Source organism: Psittacula echo (assembly GCF_963264785.1).
Source record: "Psittacula echo genome assembly, chromosome: 8".
Lineage (NCBI taxonomy): Eukaryota > Metazoa > Chordata > Aves > Psittaciformes > Psittacidae > Psittacula > Psittacula echo.
The window spans coordinates 5706382-5731177 of NC_137744.1; the positions used below are offsets into that span (position 1 = coordinate 5706382).

The 24796-nt window shown below is 41.8% G+C and overlaps 2 protein-coding genes across 4 annotated transcripts in view; both read right to left on the reverse strand.

Moving 5' to 3' along the window:
• Positions 1-1000: 1000 nt before the first annotated feature.
• Positions 1001-1882, reverse strand: LOC308224677 (syntaxin-1B-like; the record flags this gene model as incomplete). The annotated part of the gene is made up of 1 exon (XM_080624845.1): positions 1001-1882. The coding sequence occupies one exon, from the start codon at positions 1880-1882 to the stop codon at positions 1001-1003; it is 882 nt and encodes a 293-aa protein (XP_080480971.1).
• Positions 1883-4163: 2281 nt separating this feature from the next.
• The window catches only part of BRWD3 (bromodomain and WD repeat domain containing 3), a 59555-nt gene continuing 38922 nt past the window's right edge, over positions 4164-24796 (reverse strand). For all 3 annotated transcript variants that reach the window (XM_080624699.1, XM_080624700.1, XM_080624701.1), the window contains 17 exons: positions 24415-24531; positions 23838-23945; positions 22179-22303; positions 21866-21948; positions 21160-21271; positions 20737-20798; positions 20495-20650; positions 19679-19799; positions 18807-18932; positions 18637-18718; positions 16920-16976; positions 16250-16390; positions 15844-15996; positions 13497-13660; positions 12833-12930; positions 12190-12348; positions 4164-10996 (listed from right to left, as the gene is read on the reverse strand). In XM_080624699.1, coding sequence (XP_080480825.1) covers positions 10209-10996; positions 12190-12348; positions 12833-12930; positions 13497-13660; positions 15844-15996; positions 16250-16390; positions 16920-16976; positions 18637-18718; positions 18807-18932; positions 19679-19799; positions 20495-20650; positions 20737-20798; positions 21160-21271; positions 21866-21948; positions 22179-22303; positions 23838-23945; positions 24415-24531 — 2652 coding nt within the window. In that variant the 3' untranslated portion in view covers positions 4164-10208. The remainder of the gene's footprint in view (positions 10997-12189; positions 12349-12832; positions 12931-13496; positions 13661-15843; positions 15997-16249; positions 16391-16919; positions 16977-18636; positions 18719-18806; positions 18933-19678; positions 19800-20494; positions 20651-20736; positions 20799-21159; positions 21272-21865; positions 21949-22178; positions 22304-23837; positions 23946-24414; positions 24532-24796) is intronic.

Sequence of the window (24796 nt, forward strand, 5' to 3'; positions counted from 1 at the left end):
AAGCTGTGTTTCTCTTTCTTAAATGAAAATTAAATAAAAAGGTAACTTCCATTCATCAAGTTTTGAATGAAGAACCAATATTCATTTAAACCTCACAAAGAAAAGGACAAAGGAAGCAGTAGGAGCAGAGAACATCCAGCCCGGCCCCTAGGGCACCACCACTCCACAGGGATGAACATTCCTGATGCTGGGAGTATTCCAGGTCAAGAGAAAATATCCATAAAGGGAAAATGAGGTGCATTCATCAGCCTGTAAATGAAGTTTTGAAAGATTCGTAAGAATTTAACCTAATAGACACAACCAGAAGTCACTCAATTTCCACTCTTCATTAACTTTGGGCTACCTGCTGCAAGGAATAACTCACCCATCCACACACCGGAGGTTATTGAGAAACAGTTTTATTAAGGCCCAGCTAGAAGAAGAAAATAAACCTAAGGGTGGCCGAGACAACTGGGACCTGACCCCAGAAACTGCCACACTGCTCTGCAGGGAGCCATCGGGTCCCCTTGCGGGTAACAGCAAACGTGCCAAAGACTTCAACAGCCTTTCCCCACCTTTAAATATTCATAAAAAGAAGCACTAAATCTTGTAAGTTACGTTTCATAGTATTAAAAATGTTTTTCTTTGCTGGGTGCTGCAGTGCTCTGGGTGCCTGCATCCAAGTGTGGCGTCCACACCATTAACCAAGGTGTGCATGGCCCCTGTGCCGTAGTCCAAAGGCGTTCCTGGTCCGCGTGTTATTGTGCAAGGTGTGTGCGGTCCCTGCGCCACGGTTCAAGATGCACCTCATCCCCATGCTGCCATGCAATGTATGCACAGCCCTCGCACCGCCATACCGGGTTTGCGTGGTCCCCATGGTGCCGTGCAAGCTGCGCATGGCTCCTGCGCCACTGTGCGAGAAGCACAAGACAGCAGCAGCCTCCCATGACACCGCTTCTTGCACAGGTGCAGGGTAAGATCAGCAAGAGCCGCTGTGAAGCCATCCCGCTGCAGCACGGGCTCACCGGAGGGTCCCGCTGAGGCAGGGCAGGCAGGCGCAGCAGGCGCAGATGCTGAGCGCAGTCGTCAGCAGGGCCGAGAGCCGCGATGGCCGCTGGCACTTGAAGGCTTTCTTCACCTCGCCGCTGTTCTGGGCGACGTAGTCGAGGGTGCGCAGGACGTGGTGCTCCACGCTGTCGGCGGCCCCGTGCTGCTCGGCCAGCAGCCCCTCCAGCCGCAGGAAGAGCCCGTGCAGCTCCGCCATCTGCGCTTCCAGGTCGAGGAGCTGCCGCTGGCGCGCCCGGGCCATGGCGAGGTGCTGCTTGGCCTTGACCTCCTCCAGGTCCCAGCCCACGATGCGGGGCACCTCGAGGCTCTTGGCCAGGTTATCCAAGTCCTCGGTGCCCAGGTCAATGCCCGCCAGCTCCGCCTGCCTCTCGAGCTGCTCCTTCAGCCTCTGCCGGTAGCGGCTCTCCCGGGCGTAGTGGCGGGTGAGGACGGCGCGGTACCGCCGCAGCAGCAGCCACTGCTGGGTCTGGCGGATGCGGGGCTCCGCTTGCCCCGTCGCATCCTCTGGTGCTGCCGGCAGAGCACCCAGCTGGGGCTGCAGGGCCATGGCCTCGCGGGTGAAGGCGGCTCTGGCAGTGCTGAGCCCCCTCTTCTCGCGGGCGATGCTCTCCCCGGAGGTGCAGCACAGCACCGTCTGCTGCGTCCGGTTGATGCTCTCAGAGAGCTGCTCCAGCCGGTCCAGTGCCTGCCACAGCTCGGCTGCCTCCTGCAGTGCCCGGCTAACGGGGCTGGCGTCGTCCCCAGCGAATACGGGGTTGTCGAAGCACAGAGCATCCTCATGCGGGTTGCCCTCGGCCGCGGCTCGCTGCTGCAGCTCCGCCAGCCGGTCCCTCATGCTCCGCACCGGCCACCGGCATCAGTGGGACAGTGGCACATCAGCCCCGGGAGGGGAGGTGCGAGGCCGGAGCTCCCTGCGTCAGCCGGAGCTTTAGAACCGTCCCTCCTGGCACCAGAGCAAATATTGATGGAGGAGGGCAGGCCGCCCTGCGTCAGCCCGGCCGGACCCACCGCACCGCACCGCACCGCACCGGCGGCAGGGAGGGGAAAGGGGCTTTGCTGAGAGGCAGAGCAGGAGGAAGGCAGCCTGGGGCGGGAGGGCTGCCAGCACCGTCAGCACCTGCGTCACCTCGTGTCACAGGACAGGCGCTCCTGGCTCAGTGTCTGATCCTCCCTGGGCTAAGACAAAGGGCTTTTATTCACCAACAAAACAACCCCAACGGCTGGGCTCCTGGGGGCAGAGAAGGGGGTACCCCGGCCTCCCCTCCTGCTGCAGGGCCCTGTGGTGTCGCATCTCTGCCTGCACCCCTGAACAGGCTTTCAAACAGCTTCGGAGGAGGAAAGGGCACATCTCAAACACCTGAACACCTCATAACGTGTCTCAAGAAGCAGCTCCTCGTGAGGATAGGACAGCTGAAGGGAAATCACGCTGGCTCAGGGCCTGTTTGAAATTGAGAAGCTGGGATGGAGGCAAAGCTCGGCTTCCCCCTCTCGCAAGGCTCTGAGAGCCAGGCAGTGCCCTGCAACCGTCACCATTGCAGTGCCCAGCACATGGGAAGCAGCTGACGGAGGGATGGAAGAGGGTGCTTGAGGGTTTTCCAGGCTGGAAGTGAGCATTGGGATAGCACAGCCGTCCTGCACATCAGGGCACGGCAGTGGTTAGTCCACACACGTAAAAATCACAATTTCATTCTAAATCATCTGCAAAAGTTACCGTTAAAAAGAATACTTCTATAAAATGCATTTCCAAAGTGATCTGGAAGAATAATTGTTCTCTAGCAAATTGATATTTTATATATTTTATAACATGTATTAGCATACATAACCCAAACATGTGATGATATAAAGTGCATGATATAACACCTATGATAATATCGACAGGAGTGACAGCAAAGGCTGGTTTAACGCAAGTAAAGCAGCTCTGAGGGGAGAGTGATTTCTCTCTAACGCCATTGATGGATGTGCTTAGTGCGGGTATTCAGCATCGGTGCAATGTCAGTTTGATTTTGTTCTCTGTAACCAAGAAGGCAAAGGAAATAAACCAAACCTTCTGTTCCTGGGGGCTGGAGTTTGAGAGCTGTGTGAAAAAGAAGATATTCACGTCTGGAAGGAACTGCCATTCAGCCCGTTTGAGTCAGTGCAGTAAAATGCCAAGTAAGTCAGGAGGTTAACGTGGGGAAAAGGCAAACTAGTGCGTGCGAGAGCCGGACACGGCAGGATAAGCTTTAGGGCAGCCAAAACTGAAGGCTTTAAACCACAGGCAGGCTGGTCTTCCTTGGGTACCTTTAACAGTCATTTTTGAGTATGAAACCACTTGTGCCTGAGGATGGCTTTAAAGTCTGTGCGCAGTGGGGGACAGACAGCCCCGAAACCCCCCCTGCTCAGGCTGGGGCAGCCCTGTCGCATGTGAGGGTCATCGCCTGCCCCTGGCTGAGCCAAGGACCCCCAGCAGCCCCCAGCCTGTGCTGGCCATGCTTTACACACTTGAAGGCAGCTTTAAAGGCAGCTTTACACCACCCATCCCTGTTGGAAAAGCCCTGTTTGAACAATATTATCACTGCTATTTGACAACAGCAGCGATGAAAAAGGAATAGATCTTTCTTCGGCATTAAGTACTCCTTAAAAATAGGTGCAAGCTCCTCCTGGAACCAGATCTCAACGCCTGAACCCATCAGTGCCCTGCAGCGTCAGGAGGGACCTCCCCCAGTTACTTCCTCCTCCTCCTCACCTGCTCTGGTGCTGCTCTGCACAAGTCCTATCACCCTGCACAGCGTTTTCCACAGTTTCCCAAGAAAGCATCAGCTGTTCCTCTCCTTTTGCCCAGGAAAACGGTATTTTGGAGCCAGATCTGACGATGATTTGGGTGACCCACCCCCAGTGAGACCTCGCGCTTGCCTTTGGCCAAGGTGAGGGGCTCTGTCCTGTCCTCCTCGAGATCTGCAGTTTACAGAAGTTTCTATATCCACTTTGTAACAGCTTCCTTTTTAATAAGTATAAAATTATCCAGTTGAATCAAAAAGCATTTTTCTTTTGATGGCAAAACCTTAATTTTAAGTATTTCTCAGTCCTTTTCATGTCTAAACTACTTATTAAGTAATGCAAAACCAAAGTAAGAGTTTCTCTCTTTTTTTATTAAGACAATCCCCACAGCTGGAAAATGAAACATCCTAGATTACATAAGTGACTTCAAAAAAACTCTAGAAAAAAATCTTTACAAATTTACATTTGTACAATACAAAATCTAACAGCTCATTGCATATAAATATTACATTTGGTCTGCCAACAAGTGGCATCAAAATCCCTGAAGTATTCATTTAAAGGGACCTGAGATAGCGGATGTGAAGATATGGGCATAAATATCACCTGGAAAAAAAAAAAATCAATATAGAAAGGAGACATAATTCTAATAGATTTTTGCATGTTTTGGAGTAATATAAATCATCCAGAACGTGACCTGGAGAGTCTAAACCACCTGAATTTCACCGCGCCAACATCAATGGGTGTTTGGAAATGAAGTCTGCTATAATGACTCATGGAGGAATGACAAGCCTGTGTTAGTATTTCTACAGAATAGCCATCGGATGCTGATTTCTGAAAATAGCCAAGCAGCCACCACTCTCTGAAGAGGCATTTTTGGGAAGAGAAATGGAGGATTTGGAGTTTATGTGCCAAGGAGCTAGACAGCCGCGATGCAGGTGGGAACCCCAACCCCTCCTGCCAACACTGAGGCAGGACCCTGGCTCCGCAGCCACCAGAGCAGCTCCTCTGCCATCTCGCCTGCTTCCAACAGAGCCAGAAATCAGGAGAACTGCAGGGTTTGCCAGTTAAATAACCCAACACTGAGAAACTGCTCTTAGTTGTCCACTGGTTTAAATATTCCCCAAGTATTCACACCTTTGTCAGTTCCCAAATGTGACTGCAGTTATCTGCCAGGAAGTACTAACTCGCAAGAGCAGCACTAAGCTGCTCGGTTTTCCTTGAAATTCTCACAAACTCTTATCAGGTACCCACATCCATGCACATAAATGTATTTAAGCACCATTTTTATAATACTAGAGTTAAGGCTGAGACAGCAATTCCACTGGAAATCTAATTTTTCAGGGATTCATAGCACAGTTGTGTACGTTCGCTGTGGGCTGAACATGACATTAAAAATGTACAAGCTTCCAACAGGTCTTTGCATTTCTAATGCTAAAAAAGACAACTTTTAGACTAGATTTTGCAGGCTGTTACTTACTGTACATAAAGGAGATTTCTTTTTTCAATGTGTAAACCTCTGGTATACTAATATTTGAAAATTATCTATCGCACATGCGCAGTAATTTTCTATAATACATACTTGTAAGAACACAATGACAGCTCCCTACAATACTAAGTATAGATTTATCCATGGATTGTTAACTGCTCCTTCGGTCTATCAGGTAAATAATCTGCATTGTATAAAACTTTGCACGATGCTTTAAGGAAAAAACAAAACCAAGTCAGGAAATGTAAACACACAAATGGATTTTTCAAACACTGAATTCGGGACGCAGACTGCAAGGACACGCCACGCCAGGGCTGGCAGACATCCTCAAACCTCCAGCTATTCAGTCTTCCCTGTCATTCACTGCTCAGTTTAAAGAGGATGCATTAATCACATTCTCATCCACAACTAGCTATTTAAACTTCTCTTCTCGTGTTACTACTATGTGATTTTGAACAGTTGTCACAAACATTCTGGAGAAACCCAGAAGCAGCATTTTCAAGTGCTTGTTGAGGTTCATCTTGCCTTTTGCAGCCAAGAGAGCCTCCAAACGTTGTCAAAAGCAACACACTGCCGTTTGCTTTTCCACATTTCTTAAGTTATTTGGAAACTCTCTTTATTACGCACCCAGAGCCAGCTCTTGGCAGCGCTCTGTGTACTGCAGTCCTTCCGCTTTTGTGCGGGAGAAGCAGCCGATGTGCATGCTGAAGGAACCACTTAAGGGAAATTAAAATATGCAACAGGACGCAACATTTTAAGCAGCCAAAAATCCTCCACAAATTATTTCTTTGTGATGCTATTTAGCTTGATTATGTGCAGGGTGGGACTGACTGTGGTAATGGGGTGGCCTTTGCCTAGTTTATGGGGAACGGAGTGATAGAAAGACAGAGGAGTGATAAAACTGCCCAGACCCATCGAAGTTCAAGCACCAACATGAAAGTTTCATGGGTTATTTAAAATAGAAATTCTTTATGAGGCTGGAAGCACATGAATTCTACAAGGGTTATGTTAACAGCTATTCACATAGCAAGGGAAAAAAGGAGTCGTTCAGGAGACCCGGAGCATGCGTGGTAAGGGACACCAGGTGGAACTAAGTGCTGTTGTACACAGCCATGTGTAAGGAAGCACAAATAGAGTTAGTAGTTCCACTGCCGTGCTTCCTGCAACTGCCCATGTCTGAGCAAGGGAAGCCACGTGCTGCCTGCTCTGATCCAGCAGTGCTCCCACACAGGGTACAGATGGCCCCAGAGCAGCCAAGAAGCCAGCCCTCAAATTTCTCATCTTCATTAAATCCACCCCCAGCAATTTGGGAGTGTTGCTAGTAAGTAAAGTAAGGCAGATCTAAAATATATGGAAAGTCTTGGGGAAACAAGATAGAATTAAATCCTACAGTCTAGCCAAAATAAAAATTCATTAAGATATCCTAAGTTCCTGAAAGAGTATCATAAATAGCCTAGAAGAGCAATAAAGGGAAGTGAAAGAAGAGAGGTGGAGCGTGGTAAAGAGGAAAACCAAAAGGCGATAAAGAGGATAAAAAGCAGGCAAAGTTTGGGCTGAACTGAGACAACAGCACATCACTACTGCAAAATACACTTTGTCATTCATGCCCTGATCCGGGAAGAAACAGGAGCACTCAGGGCCAGAGGATTTGTAGCTAGGAGCAATCTGCAGACAAAGGTGCACACAAGAAGATGTTCAGCCGCATCTCCAGAGGATGGAGCGCACGGGCTCACACGCTGCTGCTAGTAAAGTCCAGTTTTCCAAGGTGTCTCCAAATGGCTCAAGTGCTTCAGCAACTCAGGAGAGGGATCACGCAAGACTGCACAGCTAGAGAAAGCTCTGAAGCACCAATGTGCAAGCACTGACCCTGCAGCAGCAAGGGAAGCCCTGGCCTGTCTGCACGCCTTGTCTGCCATTGGGAATCTGATAATCAGACCTTCAAACCCTATTCTTAGGCAGAGTCTTGGGGTTTTTTGTTAAAAGTGCAAGGAGAGAGACTATGGTCCTGACTCTGCAACACACCCGGCAGACCAGGAGCTTGGCTGCTTAGTGAGGCGCTGGCTTAACACCCAAGCTCTGGATCAGAGAGTGAGAGGGTACAAGATTTAAACCACTGTACCGCTCCTGCTGCACCAGTTGGGCTGACACTAAGTTTTCTGCAACTACAAGTGGCTCCTGATAGGATTTGGGGTTTGAGAAAAAGTGTCCAAGTTACCACGAAGCTATAATTCCACAGAACGAGGCTATGAGAAATCAACTGCCTAACTCAGAGAAAGAACCCAGATACAAAACCAAGTAAAAATAACACCTCTAACCCCAAGTTATTTCTCTCATGCTTATAAAAGGTTGTCATGCACAAAAAAAAGCCGTTGTTTTTTGTTTACAATAAGCAATAGTTCTGTTGTTCTAGCACACCCTGCTGTCTAGCTCTTAATCATGTAACACATTTGATTAATACTTACGCCACAGCAAAGTGATGCTTCACTGTTATCTTCACAGTACTTCATTACATAGAAAAGATACATTTAAGAACATATTTAATATTATTCTAATTGCTGCTAAAATACACAAACTTATAAAATGATTTCTCTGGAATCCACGTTTTCTCTCTCCCCAACCCCTACACAAAATAAATAAGTAAGTGGATCTTCGGCCAGTCAGAAATATATGAAAAGCATTTCTTTTGCATTTCAAGATTTTCAGGCTTTAGAACAGAAACCATAGTGTCTACATGAGCTCAACGGGACTGATCTAGAAGGGGTGTGAATCTGACTATGAACTGATGCATACATGCTATTCCTGGTTACCATATGTAGAAGGACCAATCAGTCAAACAAATAATACATTTCTTATAAATATATATGTGTGTATATATATACATATATATGAGAGAGATGATAGGACAGGTGTTTATATTTTAAAGCCCAATACAGAACTAGAAGAGTCTCTGCACTTCCTCACCCTCTCATCAAAACACAACTAAATTAAGCCCAGAAACAGATCACGGCCAATTCAAAACATTTGTTACAAAATTAAAAGTCTGGTTTTTTTGTACTGTACCATAAACTCCTACTAATGCTCTGAGTGATTTAGGATATACTCTCCTCCTTCACAAAACTAAACCTCTGCATTTTTTCAAGTCATTTTGCATCTAACTAGAATTTTTGGAAAGTGAGATAAAATAGCTAGTGCTTAATATAGAAAGTCAAAAATTAAACTCCTTCTGCATCTGAGAATATACATGGGTCACTCTTTGCTGCCTGAGGTTTTCCAGAATTATTGACCAAGCTGTGCACGGAAGAACTTAAGGATACTGGATGAAAGCTTAAGAAAACCAAAAACCGAAAAACTCCACCAAAACTTTCTAATCTCTTTTTGGGTTTGTTCTCTCTATGTAATCTAACTCACTCTCTTAACCAAGTGAGAACTGTCAGACTCATTTAGACAACGGGAGAAAACTGAAGTCCCATATATATTCCAGCCTACGAAGCAAGAGGCCACTCATCCTCAGCTCAGCCCATGCCAAACGCCTTTCTGTTCACCGAAGAGCAAGACTACAAACATGGTCACATACTGTACTATTACTACCAAAACAATTTCTGTTTGCAAGTTAGCATTTTAACAACAGTACAGTGCAACACGAATTCTCTTCTGGAAGCTTTAGACACAAGAGTCCATCTGGAGGAAGTGACCAGGAGCTTCTCCATACTGCCACCAGAGCACCACAGCTCCGTTCAACTCCCTCATCACCTTCACGGGGCAAATTGAACCACGCACAGATTTGCACCAAGCAAGTGGCAGCAGAAACGTGTGGGAGGCAGTCAGCCTGTCTACACAAACAAATCACCATCTGCTGATAACATCATGCTTCTGAAAACTTGGATAACGACTTCAATCTGTTTTCATTGTGTCAATATAATGAAGATATAGTTACTCCACAACTTCGCAAGCCATGCTAGCCCTCTACGCTCCTTCTTGCCTCTTCTTCAACACGTACTGAATAATAGCATCTATTTTCTTTTAAGTTTCCAGTAGTTGTAAATAGAGGTAGCTGAGCTACTATTAAAAATCACGTTATGCTTTGAAGAGGAGGAACCTTTCAAATGCTGAAGTTACCCCTTAGCTGCACAATCTCTATTAATACTATAAAAATATGAGAGGACAAAAAGAAAATAGATGCAAGTAACTTTTGCATTTGGCACCTTTTGTCTAGATATTCATACTTCTCAAGTATTCTCTTTTTAATAAAGTTAATGCACACATAGGACACACCACATCAAAGGTTTGCTACATATTTACAAGGCACCAACCCTTTGTCACTTTTTACATGAATAAAGAACCGATAGAAAGCACATCAGGACCCCCGTAACTGTAGTATAGACATACTTCAGTTCAGCGCAATTCATGAACGTTTGGCCTGGGAAGATTAAAATAATCCAGATCCTTCTTACAATATAGAAACTGTAAACATTTTATAGCTGCCTTTAGGATTGGTGTATTGTGCAAAAGTCATAATTATTACTGTGTATAAGGATTTATGGCAGAAACCACACAAAAACTCTGCAAGAAGGTGCTATTTCTATAATACAAAAACAAAATAAGGGAGAGAAGCTGTAATTGCGATTCAAAATGTCATGTTCTTGTCGAGAAGCTGGAATCCTCTTTAATGTGATGAACTTGTAGTGTGTGGGGAAGAATTTCTGTAATTTAAGGCCTAATGAATAAGGCTTGTTTTGACCAATGAAGTGTGGCGATCTGAAGTTTTAAAACAAACACAAACTGACATAATGGAAAAGCACCACTGTGAAAGGTGAGTGGAGTCCCCGCACAACTTGCTTGGTAGATTTTTCTGGTAAAATCCCTGCAGTAGAAGGCCATTGAAGTTCTTTTTTAAAATTGTTCCAAAGTTTTTCATCTGTCAATAGTTCCATCCCATGAGATGGCTGACCCTGGCTTTTTCTGTCATTTTCCGCACCCTGCCTGACCTGGAAGTACCAAGGTTCAACGGATCCTCGGTGTGCACAAAATTGTCATTATCAGAATCGTCGTTGTACAAGACAGTTCTCCTGCCCTCGTTCCTTGTTTTGATTCGAGGCGGTCTACTGAACCGCCCTCCAAACATGTTTTCACCAAACTGTCCTCCAAACAGGTTTTCAAACTCATCATCTGTAATTCGGGCACGTTTCGCTCTGGTGGCTCCTCGCGAGGCTCCTCTGCCTCCTCGGCCTCTTCTTCCTCCCCTGCCACCACCTCTTCCTCTGCCACAGCCTCTTCCGCCTCTACCACCTCTCCCCCCTCTGCTCCATCTCCCCCACCTCCCCCATCTACCTCTCCTCCCTGTCCCTCTGCCCTGCCAATTCCGTTTCCCACTGGTGAGTTTTCTTTTGATTTTTCTTTTGGGTTTTTTGGATTGCACAACTTTGCTGTAGTCATGGTCTCCATCAACGTAATCCTGATCTGTTCTAGATGTTGATTCAGAGTCTGAATCAGAGCCACTTCTGCTTTCAGAACTTGAACTGGATCCCGACTCCCCACTTTCTGATGAAGATAAACCAGATTTTTCCTTTAATTCTCTCTTTTTCTTTTCCTCTTCCTCCACCTCCTCCAGGTGCTCATCTTCTTCTGATGCACTTACTAACTTCCTCTTGACTCCTGTCCGAAGTTCTCTGCCATCACCATTTGTAAGTGGTCCATCAGGAGAGTGATCTAAGCAAACACAAAATAACCCTATTGGTTATCATCATCACACCTCAGCCAAAGAGGATATAAAAAGTGGGATTTGCCTCATTTGCCTTCAAGGTGTGCTCTGCGGATGATCCAGCTCTGACCTACTCACCACAGATGACCTTTATATGCTGTGAAGACAACCAGGTGATCTAAGGGGAAAACATATCATACAAGCAAACACAGTTCATCTCATCTGGAAGCAAGGACTGAAAACTCGACGAGGAGTTCAGAAAAGATCCAGTCAATAAAAGGAGCCCAGTGAGTAGGTTAGACCAAGTATTTAACATTTAGCCACATGAATCCTTCCTAGGGTGCCAAGGCAGAAAAACCCTTTGAGATCTGTTTCAAACATCAAAATAACACTGGGCAAGCAGTATTTATTCCCCATCAAATGCATGTTCCTAAAAGGCTTAAGTCAGGGAACACTTCTGGTAAGCAAAATTTCAAGACAGTAAATAACCCAAGAAAGCTCACTTAATTTAAAAAGCTACAAAATATCTTGCTGGCTTGGGATCCAAAATACTACATGTTTTCAAAGTTACGAATCCGACACTGAAGATTAAATATCATCTTAGATACAGGATACTAAAAGCTCACCTGCAACACACAACACTGCTACAGTACAGTAGTATGCACTTGACAAAGGCTTCAGGGTTTTAGCCAATGCTCATTCAATGCTACCTCACTGGAAAGTCTGATTAATACGTCCCAGAGACAATATACTACAGTTTACAAACAGTGTTCCCCTTCTAATCACAACCACTTAGTCTTGATTATGATAAAAACACTGAAATTCTTTAAAACTTTTTTCATCCTTGTTTTCAATTTGATTTATAAAAGGCCAAGGTTTTAGGGTGGGGGCTCCTTCAGTTTGCTTTGCTTTTTGTAATTCCTGAAGGACTGTAATTCTCCAGAAGTTCAAGAGCAACCAAGCTTTTCCATCCGGAGAAATTTTAAAGGACCTCACTGAAGGGCATGTGGCATCATGTGCATGCCACTCTTCAAACAAGAGCTCTGTAAGAAATAATGTAAATTCAATTCTTTGGTATGGTTTGGGAATATAGTATAATGTTAAACTCACACGAGAATATCACAAGCATCAGACAGAAGCAACAGCTTATATTTCTAGTGAAATTAGTCATTCAAATAAGAGAATACTCATCATTTCTCACCTTGTTTCACTGGTGTAGATTTACTCCTGATTGGTCTACTTTTCCCTGGATCAATAGTATTTCCACTTCGGTTCTGTGCATTTGAGCCTGAGGACGATGGCTGACCTTCCATATCTTCACCAGCGGCTGATCCCAGAGGTTCTTCTGCTGTATCTGAAACTTTAGACAGGACACCACTAACGTGACAAAGTCATTTTTATCCCTGTTTACAGAACTGTAACGCAAGGTGTCCTGGGCAGGCTCTGTATCACCTGAGTTAACAGCCCAAGTTTGGAGGTTTATCTTGCCAAGCTGCCTCTGCAGTCATGAAGAGACAGATTCCCCTGGGGTGTAATCCAAAGTAAACTTAATGTATTTGCAATTCTTGCATGAGAGAAGCCCGTATACAGAAAGTCCAGGCTCTTTTCGCTAGGTTAATTCTTACCCAGGACAGACTTGTGTTCCCTATTCTCCTATCAATAACTTACCAACAGCTGGAAGGCCAATTTCAGCTAACACAATCTACAGACAGCATGTTTCCATGACCTTGCTACTTGCTCTTTCAACAGGTGGGTTTTGAATGTGTCTCATGACACATAAGCTTTGATCTGCATGTACTACTTGCTGCAAGAGAAAAGATGCATTTTAGAAAACTTCTCCTTACCATGAGATGAAACTGAAGAGCTAGTCCTAGTCAAAGGCAGTGAGGTATTCTGGCTGGGTTTAGGTTGAATCTTCATTTGTTTCTGTTTTCCTTTTGGGCTGAAGACACAAAATATCCCAAAGAGATAAAACTGTTAGTATCAAAAGTCTCACATACAAAACCAATTTTCCCTGTAAAGTTCCTTGCTTTCTGAAGCAAACGTATAACATAAGTGATCTCTTTTTTCCAGTACTTGCACAGGTGTAGTAACACTAAAAATAGTTCCAATGTCATTCTGTTTGCTACATGCCTACGAGTTTGCAAGACCAAGATTTTATCTCACCTTTTAAAACAAATACTCTGTTTACTTAGATAATGTATCACACACAAGTCAGCAAAGTGTTATACAACACTTTTTTTCAAGAGTTACTAAACAAAGGCAAAAAGAAACTTGGTCTTCCATTTCCTCCAGAGGGAATACTTCTAATCACAAAGTCTTCCGCTTATGAGAACTATGCACAAACTACAGATTGAGCATGGACTTTGAGCTCATGATTTTATTACCTAATAGAGCAACTGCACCAGGAAAGGAGACTTACTGTTGCTGACTGCTTATGCACAAAAGCAAGTCTACCGCTGGCATTCCCAATGATACTAAAAGCAAGTTCCACCAACATTATGTTACCTAGATGCTCTGCTAGTTGAGGGTGAACTGCTACTGCTTCTTAGCCGTTTTCGGTACCGTGGCCTTTTCCTCTTCTGACATTGCATTGCTGACTTGTACTCAGAGATGATATTCTTCATATGATTTTCAAATAAGGCAGATAGTCGAAGTGTCATGCTGTAAATCTGGAGTGAGAAAGCATCGTCATACTTATTAGAAGCTGAATAACTTGAACATCAAGGAAGAAAAAAATAATCACAGAGATGCCCACACTTCGTAGCACAGAAGAAAAATTCATGGTGACATTCAGCTACAAGGTTCTTTAAAGATAATTTCCTTCTATGGTACACATGTATTCTCACAACAGAAAGTGTTTTCATAAAAAGTTGTAATTACTTATAGTACAAAATACTTACAGGGTTAAAGAAAAATGAGGATCTAGATTACTGAAACGTTAAGCTCCAGAACACATGGAATTGTGTCGTAAGATAACTTGAAGTACCAAGAGATAAACAATCAAACTTTGCTGCCCCCTCACCTTTGTTTTTTGCTTTAATTCCCTAGTGATGCATCCTCACACCACTCCTACAGAGCTGCACAGAGAAATCAACTAAAATGTCCTCAAACCTAGCTTCTGTAAGCCAGATGTCAAAATCCTTAAACTGTTTTCCTGTCCCCTTTCTAGGCCTTCCCTCTGTGTAGCCTCATCCACAAATTCACTCCTGGCTACTTCTCCATGTTTCAGACTGTATTTACTTCTCTTCAAGATTTTACCTTGGGTATACTTAAGTCTTGACAAACTAATAGTTCAAACTTCCTTCCTCATACTCATATGCTTCTGCTGCATCCAGTCTTCTGAAAATTGTGAAAACACCATCAAGGACATGTTATCATCTTACACTCAGACATCCTCCCATTTCCTGCAGCCTGTCTGAACATAAAATCTCTTTGACATAGAGTTTTCTTTACATTCATGTAACTAAATTCTTGACCAGACCCTTGTATTTGAGCAATGTCTCTTTCTTCAGTTCCGGTATGTAGAACCCTACCTTTCCTGCCTCCATTCACGATGCTGTTGCAAAGATGGTAAAACGGGTTAGAAAACCTCAGGATGCTGGCTCACATTTGGCAGCAGAAGAACCTACTGTGGCAGAAGGCCCAGCCGTGTGCCCCGGCTCTCCAGCAAGGATCACCTCACTGAGACACTTCACAGTATTTAGACAAATGGATATTGATGGGCCACTCTATTAAAGTAATTTGGGACTTGACTCACAAGCTGTTCAGTTATTAATACACAAGGAAGTTCCCAGGGAGCATGCAGCAGTCAATAACTCACCAGGATTACTCTGATGTCAAGCATACATAAAACACCCTCAAATCACTTTTCTTCTTGCAATCCTCTACTGATTTCCCTTCTATTAAAGCGAGCAAAAGTCTTTACCTGCAGAGCTTACTCACAGCACACCTTTCAGCCCTTATTCAACACCAAGAGTTCAATTTACCTTCAGCAATGGCAACTTTGTGCTTTCTCTCACACTTGCTAACACTTGGCTGCAGTTCCCTTCTCCCACAACACCAGCCTACTTCAGGCTTACTCTCATTGTCCTGCTTACACAAAACACAGTAGTAGTCATTCCACTGATGAGCTAAGACTATTACTCCTCAAATGATGAGTAAGGTTGCTCAACCTCCTGCTTCCTCCAATCCAATACCCTTTACACTTGCACTGAATGCTCTTTGCAGCACACTCTGCTCCTTCTCCTGTGTGACAGCACCTTGTGTCACACCATGTTAGACGCCACATGAAAATTCTATGACAATATTAAATTCTATGTATTATTGTTTTGTATTGTATTGTATAATTGCTTGAAGCAATAGTGTCTCTGTCTAGTCCCACATTTCTTAGTAGTTTAAAAGGGCTCCTGTTTCTACACAAGAAATATTAGGTGACTTTCTGACCTTATCTATCCTAAATGATGTGTTTCAGAGAAGTGATTTTGTCACAACTTAAGCATCTTGTTGAATATGCAGCTTTTCCTTACCATAATAAGGTCAGTACAATTTAATGTCTGGAAACATAAAAGTAGACAGAATTTTGAGTATATTATGAACATATCAACTGCTCTAATTCTATTTTGTACCAACAGTTTCTGAGAACCTTTAAGTTCAGATGAAAATAAAATTCCAAAGTGATCTGCATGAGCAGAACAAAGCAAATTTATAACCATAGCTCCCAGAATTGACATAAAATACTTATTTTTAGTTCACAATGCAGTGCTTTGCTCTTCAGACACAGATCTTATTCCACACACTGTATCCATGTGGAGCCAGAGTTTTTGTAAAGAAGGCATTAATATTTATTACTTACTCGAGACTTTTTATTAGGAGTGTAAGCTTTAGAGTTGCAGAATATTAAACGAATATCTTTGTAGAATTCCAAAGGACTAACGTAGTTTCCTGCTTCCAATGTTTCTTTCACAGTGCTGAAGTCCATGGGAGTGTCTACAATATCTCGATAATCCTGCAAGAATACACAAGTAAAGGCTGTCAAGTCCTACAGCAATAAAACTACCTAAGTGTTCATCCACAACAGTGGCTCAAGTAATTATTTCTACTTGAGAGTTACTGCAGATAATTCTCTGAAAACATCAGTGCGCAGAACATAGTGTGTTCCAGCTCACAAAGGGAGAGGTTAGAAACATGCCCAACATGCATGCTTTGCCAAAGGATGAGCAATAGACTTTTTTAATTTTGCGTATGGAAGGTGTACTTACAGGATAGGAGAAGAGATCAACTGGCTGTCTGAAAGGCTCAGAGTCCTCTCTTTCATAGATCAGGTTTAACAACTGCTTGCATTGTTCTTTCCAAGCATCAGGACTTGCTTTCATGGGCTGTCTTTTTATTCGTCGTCTTACCTGCAGGGAAACAGAGGTACTTCAGACTTTTTCAGACTATTCACATTTTTCACTTTCAGTTCCTATTAATTTACCAGCTTTCTGACTCAAAGCAGATTTCCACAATTAAAACCAGAAATGCAGGAAGATGAAAGCGTAGCTGATGGCACAACAATACTCAGTATGCAAACTGCAGAAATATGCCTTTTCTGGTAACACAGAACCACTCAAACCCATGAGAGGTAGGCAGTATTTCAGATCCAGCCTTGATATTTTTATCAGCTTTCATCCAAATTTGACTGAAAATTTAATCAGTTCTAGTGTTTTTCAAATCAAATTAAAAAAAGATTCTTCAGCAATAAAGTAAATTTTCCTGCACGATAACTTCCTTAGTCTGCCAACACTCACACGTACATGCAACTGAATTCACACAGTTAGCCCTACAGACTGTCAGCTATGACAAATTTAGACCATTCCAGACCTAAATGAGTGTTCCAGTACCTGGTCTATCTCCCTTCACAAGCCAGACCCAGCAGAAACGTTTACTCACTCGTCTTTTTCCAGATGAAGTTCCTGGAGCATCTGAATCTTCATCCACTTCTGCCACCTAAAGGCAATGGTAATGATTACACACACACGTGTTCTACACAGCCCCAGCCACGGAAAAAAGAAGTTAAAAACCAGATAGCAACAAGAAACACAATTTTAAACTAGTCAAATGCAACAAATGGTTCAAGAAAACCAGAAACTAGTTTCAAACTAGAACTTACATAACTTTAAAAAATAAGAACTTGGGTGGATAAGCTGTTTCATCTCTTTTCCAAGTTTCCTTCCATAAAAATTATATATAAACCATGTGAGAAATATGAATGCTGAGTCCTTAAGATTCAGCAAAGTCCAAGTCTTGAAGAGCTGTATTCCCCCACCTAAATGCCCATGCTCTGAGCAGCCGTACTGAGTTTATTCAGGTTTCATGTAGGCACACTTACATCAAGTGTAAGTAATATTCCTTTCAGAATCTGGATTTAGAAATTACAATAAAACCTCCTTTGTACACAGCTTCCTACCAGTAATTAAAAATATGTAATTTTGAGAGGACAGGAAAGTTTCTACAAAAAATCTAAAAGCAATTTGTTTCTTATTTTAAAACACTTTATAAACCAAAGCATATTATAAACCAGATCTTTGAAAAGCTGGAGATAAAGGAATGGCATATATCAGCAATTTTGGACACTTCTGATCATTTCTTGACATGGAACAGATGAGATTCACAACTGGCACAAGAAGGTTAAGTTGGGAAAGGAGGGTCTGCTATTTAAGTCAAGGAAATCCCTCATTGTCCTCAAAATACTCTTTCAATAATCTGTGAAAATAGATGCCATTATATATCTTCAGTTTACAAAAGCAATTAAATTATTACATTGTAGTATAGAATCAGCAACCTGGTCTAGTGGGAGGTGTCCCTGTCCACGGCAGGGGGGTTGGAACTGGATGATCTTAAGGTCCTTTCCAACCCAAACCATTCTATGATTCTGTAATATAAATCCAAGACAATGGCATCAGCCATAAGCATATTGGTCTTCAAGCAGCATCAGGTTTAACTTAAGTATTTCAAAACTGCAACAATGAAGTATGTCTTAGGGAAGGGAGGAGACAAGAAGCCCCCTAATTAAATCTTATATGGCTCATGTACTAGAAAGCAACACTGAAAAAGTAAACCAAAACCAAGTGACGGAGGTTATAACAGGTCACTTCTTTGCAACAGGAACTACAGCACATTTCAAACTGTTTACAAACTGCATTTAACGGGAGAAGGTAAGGAGTGAGAAAAAGTTAAAGCGAGTGGTACTTGGTTTCTACCTGTTATTTCACTCCACAGTACAAATGATGGGAAATGACACAGAATTGTGTAAGAAAACCAGCTCTGCTGCCTTGCTAACAATAGCAGAGCTGTTGTCCTTCTGGTTCAGCAGACTGAGTAACCCCTCCAGGTTATACTTCCCCTACTTACTAAAACTTCCTCACACACCAAGACATCATGTGCTGAGAGAAGAGCAAAGATAGGCAGTTCCAGGAATCATTTTTACTTATATGAGGAACTTATTGCCCAGGTGAGCAACATGAATGGCTTAAATAGGCTGATCTCAAAAACTCAAGGCAACTACCCATAAAGTAAAAAAACTCAACAACAATCTTTGCTCAAATTTCTTACAAGTGCTGAATTTAAAAAGGCAAGAAGTTCTGATGATCAGACTTAATGGTCTTACCTCCTCCTCTTCATCAGTACTGCTTAGATCTTCTGCTTTCACCTTGTTATATATTTCTAATATATCAGTACAACTCTGATCCCTGCAGGACAATAACAAAAGCCAAAATGCATAATCAAGTATCTCAGAAACTCAAGACATCAGGTCTATAAAGCAAAAACCAGACCTACCCGATGAAGTGAAGTAAGACATCTGTTACAATTTTGGCTGCTTTGACTATAGGACTGTCTGGCTCATTGAAGGTCCTGGCATTATGTTCTATGTATCGTACCTCCCACATCAGGGCAGAGATTCTTCTGAAAAAAACCACAAACAAAAGAGATGGAAAGGTGCACACTGTTTTCATTCTGAATTCAGTGGGATTCCTCATTAAAAAAAGGAATCAGGTAATTAAGGTCCAGGAGAAACAGGTTGCTAGACACCAAGGTAAGTGGTTTCTGTTCACATACTGCTGACAGTCCCGATGTGCCAGGCTGCAATAGCTTTGTGGAAAAAAATGTCCCTCTTCAAATCAGCAATGAATGGAATGAGCAGAGGAAACAAACCTCCTGAAGAAGACTGCTGACTGCTCCCACTTAGAGGAAGCCTTAGAGGTAAAGTGGTTCTCAGAAGGAAAAAGAAAAAAAGAGCAGAACATTATCTATCCTCAAGTTAACTGGAAAAACTGAGATTTCCAGTTTATAGCACTATTTAGCCCACTGCTGGCAAGTGAAATACAAGGCAAAGCGTTTGCTTCAAAGGCAGTAGAGATAGCGATGAAGTAAATATGCTCTGCCTGCAAGGCATCCAGGGAGTAAGGCTTGGTGTGTTACACAAAAAAGACACCAGATTCAGATAAACCAGCTTCTGCCTTAGCAATGTGGCCAAAAGAAATTATTATTCAGGAAGACTTACTTTGCCCAAGGCCAAATAGAACCTGATGCTGTTGGCTTACCAAAGAAATATATTGCAGAAATGGCATTACATGGTATTCAGCTAAACATATTGTCCTCAATGGGGCTGTGGTAAAAGTAGATTACAAACAAATAAAAATCCAGCTAACCTATAAAACCTGTTTTCAAGTCTCCTCCTGATTGTGGTGAGGTCAGTTGGATAAGCAACAACAGTGCAATACATGGGATAGGCACTAAGGTCCACTGGAACAGCAAAGGGATTAGAAATGTCTGAAAGACAAAAGATCAAAATAATTTAGATGCCTCAGAAGAAAACAGAAGGAAGTTTTAAGATAACTAGATTCCTTATAATGGTTTCTCAGTTTTCTTTCAGCAAAAGCAATACAGATCTGCAGCTGGCTAAGTCATTACCCAAAGGGTAGGATTCTTCCTCTTGTACCATCTGTACCACTCTTGAAAAAGCATTTTTTGTTTAAGTATCACATCTGACATTTGCATCCGTATTGCTAAAAAGCAACCTGGCATACGCTCTTGCTACAGGAATATTACAAGCAACATAAACTAAGAATATAGACATGCGTATAAATATAGGAAAGAACTTAAATCACAGTGTGCTATTAAACAGCTACAAACCAGTTACAATGTATTGCTTGGTGAGGATGTTTGGTGAGGACTTGTTGGTTGTTTTTTTGAGGGGTCTAATTCAACATTTTGCTCTTTTATATATAGATAGGATCCACTAAGAACCCCCATGAACTTGAAAGAAAGCAGGTCAAGCCCCAAAGAAAAGGGAGTACAACTGAAAAAGACACCATAGGAAATTTTAAAGGCTCTTTTCCAATGATTTAGTTGAACACATTTAAAATATTCCACACCAACTCCCAGCACTCCATCCTATCTACTGTCCAGGCATGTGCCATCATAATGGTATTCTTAATCCTTCCCCCTTTTCTCTCCAAACATACCAAGGGAAAGAAGTTGCTCAATCCCCTGGATTACTCGTTCACATTCTTCATCTCTGGAATGGGCTCCCCATTCTCCTTCCTGGGGTTTGTAGAGAAGAGCTGTCAGCTCATCTGGAGTCACAGGAACTCCAGCACCAACCTCCTCTGGATACGCAGCTGAAGAGGAATTCAACAACAGTAAGTACCAGCAGTGGCAAATATTATTTACTTTGCATAAGGACATGAATTCAACACACACTTACTTCCTTCTGGAATCGGTTCCATGTCCCATGGACTCATCCTCTCTCTTTCATTATTGTCCCAGCTATTAAAAAAAATACGTTCAAATGCCTAAGTTAGAGCCAAATATAATGATACACCTTTTCTCTGCCAGACTTAAACCAAAAAGGTCATGCCTATTAGAAACAAGACGCAACACTAGCTATGTTCCAACTCCTTACTTTTCTCTTGTTATCTCCTATACGTTCACTGCACAGCTGCTCACATGAAAAGCTTTGTTTTATGAATAAGTTAATTATTAAATAAATAAAGTGGCTGTTCATGTATTTAAATGGAAAGAAAAAGGATCCTAGTTCTAGAGGTACACATTTAAGTCGCATGTAAATGCCTAGGAGACCCAGAGCATGTAAACGTGTGTGATACATTACAGATATGCAAGTACTTACTGAACACAGTAGCACTGGAAGGAACTATCTGGATATTCTGCCTGGAAAGGCTGCTGACTCTCCACAGTTCCAAACCACCAAGCATCATCTATTATACTGCGAAATCTATCCCCTATGAGGAAAAAGATTGCATGCAGCAAAAGAACAACATAAATAATTGTTAAATACTTCGTTTTAGAGAATCTACTTCATCTTTTATAAATGCACAACTTCAGTTTTTACATTTTACACTACAGGAATCAAGCCCTTCCCCGAAAGGGAGGACTTTCACATCTCTAGCAAATAGTCACAGCTGCCTGCATGCCTCAAATCACAATATAACAGCAGATTGTTCTGCTTGCAACAGTTCCCCTCATTTCTCTTTTTTTTATCTGCTACAGGAATTGCAGCAAACATCAAATAAAGTTTCCAATGATTGCTATAATAGCATACGTAGTAAATCTCTTGAAGAATGTCATCAGCGTTTCAGTTCCTTACTTTATGGAAAATGATCCTCCTGTCATCTTGCCTGTGATTGGATCTAGGAATGCAAGCTTCAAGCAGCAGAGTGTAGGAGGCCCACCTTTGTATTTAATTCCTACAGTCTTCACAAATTCTTGTTCCTATTTATCAATAACCCTTTACATCGCATGATAAGAGATGCTGTATCCTACTAAACAGCTACAGAAATGTTGCAAAACATACGGAAGTGTTAAAAAATAGTCACCTATTTGCCAGTTCCTTTCTTTGGCTTCATTATAAAACTGATGCAGCACAAGGAAGTCAATAACATCTGGCATATCATGGTACCTTCATGAAACAGATAAAAACAATTGCTTCTATAACCCATAAACACAGTTCCACATGTACAATACAGTCTCCAACACAAAATTTCATGCATTCTGTTTTCAGGTTTGGCATAATAACTATGTAAAGCCACCATCATGCTTTGCAAGAGTAAAAAGAAAGGAAGGTAGGGGGAAGCTTCTAAACGGCAAGAAAATCTGCTGAAGAATGTTATCAGCATTTCAGTTCCTTACTTTATGGAAAATGATTCTCCTGTCATCTTGCCTGTGATTGGATCTAGGAATGCAAGCTTCAAGCAGCAGAGTGTAGGAGGCCCAACTTCATATTTAATTCCTACAGTCTTCACAAATTCTTGTTCCTATTTATCAATAAGGATGGAACAGTATTACTTTAACTCGGTAACAACAAAAACATCCATGTTTAAGTACCAAACTTTTTTATATTATATATTATATAATATAAAAAAATAAATTTATTAATACTATATTATAGTATTAATAAAAACCAAATATGTTTCCACTTGACAGCCTAGGTAATTTCACCCATAAAAGTCTTTCAAATAGTAAAAATCAATGTCAGTCATCTTAAAAAGATGAATGAAAAAGATACACGGTGCTCATTTCCTTTGTGAATTTGTGAACAGGATACCCACAAACTATATAACTTTTGTTATAAAGTGCTAAGCAACACACTGACTCTGGTCATACCTGTCCATCCCAGGGCCTCTCACCCTCACATAGCAATTTACAGGGGAAGTAAAAGGAAATGCTTCCTCTTAAAGCGGAAATTCAACAATAGCCTTTATGTTCTCATCCTGTCAAACATCAGCTGGTGGTAAGATCTCTATCCTAAATGAAATGCTATTTCCTTTTCCTGATGATGCCTTTGGAGATTACAGCTGGAATCACTGAATACCTAGGACTAGTAACTAGATATTTTTTCAGTAAAGCAATTATTTTCATTAATAGAACCACTGCCATATACATATATGGAAATGAGCACATCTATGTGCTCTTCTCTTCGTATGAAATCTGAGTAAAGCAGAAAAAATATGCCAACACTGTGGATTAAGTATTAAGGGACTCAGTGGTTCAAAGCAAAAGGATAAGATACGTAACTATGTAAACTTAGTATTTACCTGAGCAATCCATAATACTTTTATTTTGTAAAAATATGTTGTAAGATATTGTCTTCCAGGATTTTAAGAAGATATGCAATTATATGGTTAGCTAGATCCACTGTTTAGTAGAGATTGTGCATACATTTGGGTCTTTACACCATGATGTCTTCTTAATACAGCACTAAAAACACTAAATAGAACCTAGATGTTCAGGTCATTGTGGACTGTTGATAAAACTATAAACAGCTTTTGAGTGGTGGGTTCTAAATGAATGAAGAAAAAAACCCAACAGAGTAATAAAATAATTTGGGTTGAAAGTGACCCCTGAGAGTCATCAAGTCCAAAATCCTGCATGTGGCAGGATCTAACAGCTAGGTTTGATCAAGCCACTTAGAGGTTTCCCTCTCAAGCTTTGCGAAGCCCTCATGGATGGAGATTCCATTTCTCTCTGGGCATCCTGTTCCAGTGCTTAACTACTCTCACTCTGACTTCTTATTTTTATTTAATATTCTACTTTTTTTATCTATCAAGCAAGAATGCCACACTAGATAAACTTCCACATTCTTTAATATCCTTCTGGCTTCCTATTATTAGGAACTGAGCAGATGTAAAGGCTTTGTCTAATGAAACAGTCACTTTAAGATTTACAATTTTAAATTTATATTAACATTTTAAACTAATGCAGGTTTTTAGGGTCTACTTAACATTACAGAGGTATTCAGCTCTTCGAAGTACTTAACATTCAGCTCTTCAAAGTACTTGCTTAACTTACCCTGAGTTCCATTTTGTTCCATGGTTGTTTTTGCATGTTAATACTGTAAATTTTTGCTTTCCTTACTGCCCGCACATAAGCTTCATGGCCTTGCCTGAAGTATATGATCTTAAAACAAAAATAATAATAAAAAAATTAGTTTACTGATAGTCCTTTTCCTATTCTAAAATTCTATTTTCCTATTCTAAAATTTCTATGAAGACATCAGGCATCATCCCTTTCAGAACACACTGCACACTTTATTTCATTCTAAAGCATGCTCCTCCTTAAAAATGTTAGTATCATCTCCCACAGTGGCACCCTGCTATGTGTTTTCTAAGTTGGGATCACTAAGAAGTGTGCAGGTTTGTCTGAAGATGCACAATCAACTCTTCCTGCTACTCACAAGTTACACGTGTACAAAAAGAGAACAGGACTGAAATCTGTAAACAACTGACTGCTTGAGAATAAAATAAAAGTTATCATATTTCAGTCTATCTTGAGCATGACTCACTGAAATTATTGCTAGGTATAATAGTCCTGACCAAAAAGAGCTCATCAGCCTAGTTGGGGTATTTAGAATTGCTACAATCAGTACCTCATCTCCCATTTGTGGGACAAAAGGTGAGCGGCGGGGTATAGTATCCAGGATCCACTGGGGGGCAAGCCATTCTTCACTGGGTTCACCTTCCATCGAAAGCAGTCCACTTGGTTTCTTAAATATATTACATTAAATTTAGAATGTAAATTTTAATATGGCAGAACATATGAAAATTGATCATACAGTAGTTATCAAAGAGAACAAGATATAAGGTAAAGCAAATGCTGGAATTTCAAACTTCCAAAAACCTCAATTAAATAGTAGGGAATAAGTCAAGTTTGTTAGAAATATAATAGAAGGTTAAAACACCCATCCATAAAGAGATTATATTTCTTTAGAAATATTCTGAACATCTTCTTGAAAAGGATGACAGTGTAGA